The 8,779-nt window shown below is 43.9% G+C and overlaps 1 protein-coding gene across 1 annotated transcript; it reads left to right on the top strand.

Moving 5' to 3' along the window:
- The first annotated feature begins 2,907 nt into the window (after positions 1–2,907).
- Positions 2,908–8,199, top strand: LOC115166388 (DNA (cytosine-5)-methyltransferase 3C-like). The gene is made up of 7 exons (XM_029720294.1): positions 2,908–2,991; positions 3,223–3,307; positions 3,675–3,780; positions 4,636–4,717; positions 4,986–5,071; positions 6,121–6,190; positions 7,978–8,199. The coding sequence occupies exons 1-7, from the start codon at positions 2,908–2,910 to the stop codon at positions 8,107–8,109; spliced, it is 645 nt and encodes a 214-aa protein (XP_029576154.1). The 3' UTR covers positions 8,110–8,199.
- The last annotated feature ends 580 nt before the right edge of the window (positions 8,200–8,779 follow it).

The following is an 8,779-nucleotide window of genomic DNA, read 5'->3' as shown; positions in this document are numbered from 1 at the left end:
GACCATTTCCGGAGACCTTCTCACCTCGCTCATCAACTCATCCTTGACCGCTGGCTACGTCCCTTCCGTCTTCAAGAGAGCGAGAGTTGCACCCCTTCTGAAAAAACCTATACTCGATCCCTCCGATATCAACAACTACAGACCAGTATCCCTTCTTTCTTTTCTCTCCAAAACTCTTGAACGTGCCGTCCTTGGCCAGCTCTCCTGCTATCTCTCTCAGAATGACCTTCTTGATCCTAATCAGTCAGGTTTCAAGACTGGGCATTCAACTGAGACTGCTCTTCTCTGTGTCACGGAGGCTCTCCGCACTGCTAAAGCTAACTCTCTCTCCTCTGCTCTCATCCTTCTAGACCTATCTGCTGCCTTTGATACTGTGAACCATCAGATCCTCCTCTCCACCCTCTCCGAGTTGGGCATCTCCGGCGCGGCCCACGCTTGGATTGCGTCCTACCTGACAGGTCGCTCCTACCAGGTGGCGTGGCGAGAATCTGTCTCTGCACCACGCGCTCTCACCACTGGTGTCCCCCAGGGCTCTGTTCTAGGCCCTCTCCTATTCTCGCTATACACCAAGTCACTTGGCTCTGTCATATCCTCACATGGTCTCTCCTATCATTGCTATGCAGACGACACACAATTAATCTTCTCCTTTCCCCCTTCTGATAACCAGGCGGCGAATCGCATCTCTGCATGTCTGGCAGACATATCAGTGTGGATGACGGATCACCACCTCAAGCTGAACCTCGGCAAGACGGAGCCGCTCTTCCTCCCGGGGAAGGACTGCCCGTTCCATGATCTCGCCATCACGGTTGACAACTCCCTTGTGTCCTCCTCCCAGAGTGCTAAGAACCTTGGCGTGATCCTGGACAACACCCTGTCGTTCTCCACTAACATCAAGGCGGTGACCCGATCCTGTAGGTTCATGCTCTACAACATTCGCAGAGTACGACCCTGCCTCACACAGGAAGCGACGCAGGTCCTAATCCAGGCACTTGTCATCTCCCGTCTGGATTACTGCAACTCGCTGTTGGCTGGGCTCCCTGCCTGTGCCATTAAACCCCTACAACTCATCCAGAACACCGCAGCCCATCTGGTGTTCAACCTTCCCAAGTTCTCTCACGTCACCCCGCTCCTCCGCTCTCTCCACTGGCTTCCAGTTGAAGCTCGCATCCGCTACAAGACCATGGTGCTTGCCTACGGAGCTGTGAGGGGAACGGCACCTCCATACCTTCAGGCTCTGATCAGGCCCTACACCCAAACAAGGGCACTGCGTTCATCCACCTCTGGCCTGCTGGCCCCCCTACCTCTGAGGAAGCACGGTTCCCGCTCAGCCCAGTCCAAACTGTTCGCTGCTCTGGCACCCCAATGGTGGAAGAAGCTCCCTCACGACGCCAGGACAGCGGAGTCAATCACCACCTTCCGGAGACACCTGAAACCCCACCTCTTTAAGGAATACCTGGGATAGGATATAGTAATCCTTCTAACCCCCCCCCCCCCCCCTAAAAGATATAGATGTACTATTGTAAAGTGGTTGTTCCACTGGATATCATAAGGTGAATGCACCAATGTGTAAGTCGCTCTGGATAAGAGCGTCTGCTAAATGACTCAAATGTAAAATTACCACATTATATACTTTGCCGAAATTACACAAGAATGTTACAAAACCTCCAGGGCACCCTATTGTATCAAATCAAATTGTATTGGTCACATACACATGGTTAGCTGATGTTATTGCGAGTGTAGTGAAATGCTTGATGGGCATTATCGACTTTTGTTTACTTTTTTATTAGACCAGTCGCAGAACAGCTCCCCTCCTTTTGTAAAGGACAGCAGCAGTATGATCTCTATTATTGAATATTTTGATCCTCTCCCTGATAATACTTTGAGTTACTTTTTATGTTGAGTCGTTATACACAAATATTCCACACGAGGACGGTATTGAAGCCATGGAACATTTTCTTCTGTAACGTGACCTTAATAAATTACCTTCCAGTGCATGCATTATTGGCTGAAATAGTACTCACACACACAACTACTTCATGTTTGTAAATTATTTATTTATTCAGAAGAAGGGTACTGCTATGGGATCCCCTATGGCTCCTTACTATGCTAATTTGTATGTGGGTTACATGGAGAAACAGTGCATTTACTCTCAAATGTTTTCTTGCCTAACATAATCATTTAGAAACGGTACATTGATGATATTTTTGTTCTATGGAGGGATGATGCAAAACAGCTCCAGGCGTTCCATGCTTTTCTTAACTCCTGTTCTGAGCACCTGAGGTTTACTATGCAATCTGACACACGTCAAATCCGTTTCCTTGATCTTCTGATTTTCTGTGAGGATAATGTTCTATACACTGATCTTTACAGGAAACCTACTGATCATAACAATTTGTTGAGGGCTGATAGTTGTCACCCGCTTCCCTTGAAAAACAGTTTCCGTACAACCAATTCTGTCGACTCAAAAGAATTTGCAAAAAACAAATCAGATTTCGACAGAAATATGGCTTAGACGCAAAGAAAATTCAAGGAGAGGGGGTACAATAATGGTCAGATTAATACTGCCATTGAAAAAAAATTGACATGATCTCCCTATAGGGTAACTTCACTGAGACTCTTTATCGGTACGATGAAGATGGCTACCAGTCATACTGTACAGTGTGTTGTGCTGGCCGGGAGGTCATCCTCTGTGGGAACGACAGCTGCTGCCGGTGAGTAACAGTCTTTGCTACTTACTCTCTAACTCCAATGGAGGCTAGTGGTAGGAGGGACCGTCCTCCCCATTTATCCCTCCACCAGCCTTCAATGATGCTCCCTATGCCATTGTCTACTCTAAACCTTCCAGACATGGGTCATGTTCGAAGCATATTTCTTCTCCACAGCTCCTACTCTTCGGGCTGCCTAAACATGTTGGTTGGTCCAGGTACCTTCGACTCTCTGAAGAGGTGGATCCATGGATCTGCTACCTGTGCGAACCACACCATGCCCACAGTGCCCTGAAACCCCATCTGGACTGGAGCATCCATGTCCAGGAGTTTTTTTGCAAATGATAGTGCCTTTCAGTTTGTGAGTGGCCCCTTAATCCATATTTTCTTATAACACCACCTTAGGGTGGAATGCTCTCTGTTTTGATTTGTCATATTAGTAATATTAATTGACATTCTGCTACTGCTGTTATTGGTCAATAACCGAATGACAGAGTTTGACCTTTGCTCTCTCTAGGAGCTCCACCGGGTATACCCGTCCATCCCTGCCAACATGCGTCGCCCAATCAAGGTTCTCTCACTGTTTGATGGGATTGGCACAGGTTAGCTGCAGTGCCGGAATTCCTGTATTCTGAATCTACAATTCTACTCTGTGTTGTCCTGATTTTCCAGAAAAGATTCTACTAATTTATGTTTTAATTCTACTGTTCTGATTCCGCTGTTATTTGTTCTGATTCTATTATGAAGATCTTACTGTGAAGATTATTCTATTCTATGTTCTAATTCTACTGTTTTTGTACTGTTCTGGTTCTACGGTGGAAATTCTATTATACTCCTCTAAGGTCTAACGAGAAGAGGAACTTCTGAACCTTTGCACAGTAACACATAACCAGATTGTGAAGGAAGATGTGCGTCAGAATGGTTGTTAATGTGTTCTTATTTGACTCTCGGGTTACTTGGCGTTGAAAGAGCTGGGATTCAAGGTGGACAAATATGTGGCCTCAGAGATCTGTTCAGAGTTAATTGCTGTCTCCAAGATCAACCACGAAGTCAAGATCATACTGATGTCCGGCACGTACAGTATGGGGACTTCAATTCTGTTGTCTGGTAACGTGGGCACAGCGCATTTACTGACGATTTTAAACATTGTAGTACTAAAACCGCACTAGTCTTATCCAATCCAATTCTGGAAGTGGGGTCTGGTCGATCTGCTCATTGGTGGGAGCTCTTGCAACAATCTGTCCATCGTGAACCCAGCACGGAAGGGACTGTTTGGTATGTTCGAGACTTGAATAGATCAACGGACTTTTTTTAAAATGCATTTCCATACGCGTAGTGTAGCAGTTTCCCCTAGGATTTTTTTCAACAGTGGTGGCAAGGCTAGCGGGGGAGGGGGGAATTGCTAATAGTGTTAGCGCAATGACATGCTAGCTGTTCCCATAGACCACTAGTCATTGAGCCAACGACTATCCATTTAAAAGTGCGTCTCGCCAGAAATAAATATATATTTTTTAAATGACAATATTTTTTTACAGCGGTGGCAACAATTTAGCAAAGGTGCTAAATGAATATTGGGGGAACACAGGTTTAGTGCGGCTTGTAGACATTACCAGTAGAGGGCAGTGTATGAAAATGTGGTGCAGTTCAAATAGGCAAGTATAGTGTAACATACTGTTAGCTCTAATGTGGATATCAGTTCTGCAGTGTGGTTTAAGTGTTGCGCAAGGTCAAAATGGCATTGTTCACTGCCTAGCTACAGTGCATAACCTGCCTAGCTACAGTGCTGCCTAGAAAGGTCTGTTCACTGCCTAGCTACAGTGCATAACCTGCCTAGCTACAGTGCTGCCTAGAAAGGTCTGTTCACTGCCTAGCTACAGTGCATAACCTGACTATTCCCCTGTGTTATGGGTGCTTATTACACCTCTGTCAGTAGAGAGGACGGGCGGCCCTTTAGGTTGTTTGATAACGTGGTGTTCATGAACAACAAGGCCAACATCTTCCGCTTTCTGGTGGTTAGCTAGCCCCACTCACTCACTCTCCTCAGAACAATTGTATTGTGCTGCGTTCATGTGAAACTCAGGGTTCAAGCTTTAAACAAGCTTTCCCCACTTATATTTATGAGTCTTGGTCTGGGTCTCCGAATGAACGGTTTTGAAGTCGGAAACTGTTATAATTTTGAGAGCACATGAACACAGCATCAGATCTCTCAATTTGGATGCAAATCATACTGTCTAAATATTCTGTAGTTTAGAACCCAACTAACTGATACTCTGTTGTCAGTGCAACCCGGTTCTGGTGGATGCGGTGAAAGTGAGCCCGGCCCATAAAGCGCAATACTTCTGGGGCAGCATCCCTGGGATGAACAGGTATGTGTCTCCGCCCTGGACCAAACTTAACCATTCCGCTGATCCTTGATCCTTTCACATCAACCCCATTGATTCTTGAAACCTCAGATGAAAAGTGAATTCAATGCAGTTTATCAAATCAAATCCAACTTTATTTGTCACATGCGCCGAATACAACAAGTGTAGACCTTACCGTGAAATGCTTACTTACAAGCCCTTAACCAACAGTGCAGTTCAAGAAGAGTTAAGAAAATATTTACCTAATAAACTATAGTAAACAATTATAAAAATGAACACAATAAAATAACAATAGAGGCTATATACAGGGGGTACCGGCACTGAGTCAATGTGCGGGGGTACGGGTTAGTCAAGGTCATTTGTACATGTAGGTAGGGGTGTAGTGACTATGGATAGATAATAAACAGTGAGTGGCAGCAGTGTAAAAACAAATAGAAGGGGGGTCGATGTAAATAGTCCGGTGGCCATTTGATTAATTGTTCAGCAGTCTTATGGCTTGGGGGTAGAAGCTGTTTAGGAGCCTTTTGGTCCTAGACTTGGTGCTCCGGTACCAGTACATAGTCTTCTGTTTATGTGGGTGTTCGGAAAAACCCAGGACCACACCAGTGTGACATCATCTTTAGGCTCATCTCTCTCTGTTCATAAGAATAACTCACTGGTGACCCTGTCTGACTGATTCAAATCAAATTCTAATAAAATGTTATTTGTCACATGATTCGTAAACAACAGGCTAACAGTGAAATGCTTACTTACAGGCCCTTCCCAACAACGCAGAGAGAAACAATAGAAAAGTAAAACACGTAATAATAAAAGTAATACTAAATAAACAATGAGTAACGATAACTTGGCTATATACATGGGGTACCAGTACCGAGTCCATGTGCAGGCGTACGAGGTAATTGAGGTAGATATGTGCAAAGAACTAGGAATAAAGTGACAGATAATGAACACTAGCAACAGCGAATGTGACGATTATCTCCTTGGGGATGAGTCATCTTCCTGCCTTTAGAAATGGCCTTAGGTTTTGTTCAATGTATCTGATTCTGTTCTAGGCCCATCATCACATCACAGAACGACAAGGTCAATCTCCAAGACTTCCTTGAAAGGGGCAGAGTTGCCAAGGTCAGACAATTTTTCAAGTGCATTTTCTATTTAAATAAAGGTTAACTAGGAAGTCCCAATCTGATCCTCTTTGGTTGTTTTCAAACATTGTTGTCCTGTTTTTTCCATTTTAATTTGAGTTACAGTGCCTTGCAAAAGTATTCATCCCCCTTGGCATTTTTCCTATTTTGTTGCATTACAACCTGAAATTTAAATGTATTTTTATTTGGATTTCATGTAATGGACATACATAAAAAAGTCAAAATTGGTGAAGTGAAATTAAAAAAATAACTTGTTTCAAAGAAAAGTGGTATTCACCCCCTTTGCTACGAAGCTCCTAAATAAGATCTGGTGCAACCAATTACCTTCAGAAGTCACATAATTAGTTACATAAAGTCCACCTGTGTGCAATCTAAGTGTCACATGATCTGAGTGTATATATACACCTGTTCTGAAAGACCCCAGAGTCTGCAACACCACTAAGCAAGGGGCACCATGAAGACCAAGGAGCTCTCCAAACAGGTCAGGGACAAAGTTGCAGCCAAGTACAGATCAGGGTTGGGTTATAAACAAATCTGAAACTTTGAACATCCCACAGAGCACCATTAAATCCATTATTAAAAAATGGAACGAATAATGCACCACAACAAACCTGCCAAGAGAGAGCCGCCCACAAAACTCACAGACCAGGCAAGGAGGGCATTAATCAGAGATGCAACAAAGAGACCAAAGATAACCCTGAAGGAGTTGCAAAGCTCCACAGCGGAGATTGGAGTATCTGTCCATAGGACCACTTTAAGCCGTACACTCCACAGAGCTGGGCTTTACGGAAGAGTGGCCAGAAAAAATCCATTGCTTAAAGAAAAAAATAAGCAAACACGTTAGGTATTTGCCAAAGGGCATGTGGGAGACTCCCCAAACATATGGAAGAATGTACTCTGGTCAGATGAGACTAAAATTGAGCTTTTTGGCCATCAAGGAAAACGCTATGTCTGGCACAAACCCAACACCTCTCATCACCCCGAGAATACCATCCCCACAGTGAAGCATGGTGGTGGCAGCATGTTTTTCATCGGCAGGGCCTGGGAAACTGGTCAAAAGTGAAGGAATGATGGATGGCGCTAAATACAGGGAAATTCTTGAGGGAGACCTATTTCAATCTTCCAGAGATTTCAGACTGGGACAGAGGTTCACCTTCCAGCAGGACAATGACCCTAGGCATACTGCTAAAGCAACACTCAAATGGTTTAAGGGGAAACATTTAAATGTCTTGGAATGGCCTAGTCAAACCCAAACCTCAATCCAATTGAGAATCTGCGGTATGACTTAGATTGCTGTACACCAGCAGAAGCCATCCAACTTGAAGGAGCTGGAGCAGTTTTGCCTTGAAGAATGGGCAAAAATCCCAGTGGCTAGATGTGCCAAGCTTATAGAGACATACCCAAAGAGACTTGCAGCTGTAGTTGCTGCAAAAGTGTCTCTACAAGTATTGACTTTGAGGGGGTGAATAGTTATGCACGCTCAAGTTCAGTTTTTTTGTCTTATTTCTTATTTGCTTCACAATAAAAAATATTTGACATCTTCAAAGTGGTAGGCATGTTGTGTAAATCAAATGATACAACCCCCCCCAAAAAAATCTATTTTAATTCCAGGTTGTAAGGCAACAAAATAGGAAAAATGCCAAGGGGGTTAATACTTTCGCAAGCCACTGTATTCTAACCCTCTTTCTTTGGAACCTGTAGCTGTCTGCATTTCCTGGTGTCTTACGTTCTTGTTTTCCTTTGTTTCGTTTATATTCTATTGCACAGTTCACAAAAGTGAGGACAATCCCCACCAACTCGAACTCTCTCAAGCAGAACAAAGATGTTGGAAAGCTCCCGGTATCAGAGAAAGGCGTGGATGACATGTGGATCACAGTGCTAGAGAAGGAGGCATTTTAAAATGTAGCATTTCATTTATTCTCACTTTTATTTCTTGAAATTCAGCTGAAATGAAAGGTCAACTGCCCCTTAGGCCGTTCAAAACCAAAGAAGTTGGTTCTATGTCGCATCGATATGAGTCAGAAACATTAATTCTACACTCTGACTTTTTTCCCAAAAGGGTTCATCGGCTGTCCCCATAGGAGAACCATTTTTGGTTCCATGTATAACCCTTTTGGGTCCATGTAGACACCTTTGTGGAAAGGGTTCTACCTGAAGCCAAAATAGGTTCTTCAAAAGGGTTCTCTTATTGGGACAGCTGAAGATAATTTACGTTCTAGAGTGTAGTGTCAAAATTGACTGCAAAGTGTAAATAGGATAATTTTGGTCATAAAGTCAGTTTTGTCCAAAGCAGAGTTTTTTTGTAAATGAGTTCGTCACGACTTACTGGAGGTTGGTTATGGATTATGATCATGGCCACTTTCCCAGTGCCCACTAACACGGGAGAAGCATCTGTGCTGCGTGCACTCTATCCAATCATAGCAGCCAAAACCTCCAGACAGTGAGACAAACCTGCCCATTACACAGAGCCTAAGACTTGCTTACATAAGACAACACGTCGCCAACGTTATGTTGAAATAACCCTTGGCCCAAAGCCCTTTATGGAGTGGCCATTTGCTGATATGTTTGA

The sequence above is a fragment of the Salmo trutta genome, chromosome 28, assembly GCF_901001165.1.
Source record: "Salmo trutta chromosome 28, fSalTru1.1, whole genome shotgun sequence".
Classification (NCBI taxonomy): Eukaryota; Metazoa; Chordata; class Actinopteri; order Salmoniformes; family Salmonidae; genus Salmo; species Salmo trutta.
This window is presented reverse-complemented; position numbering and strand designations above follow the sequence as displayed.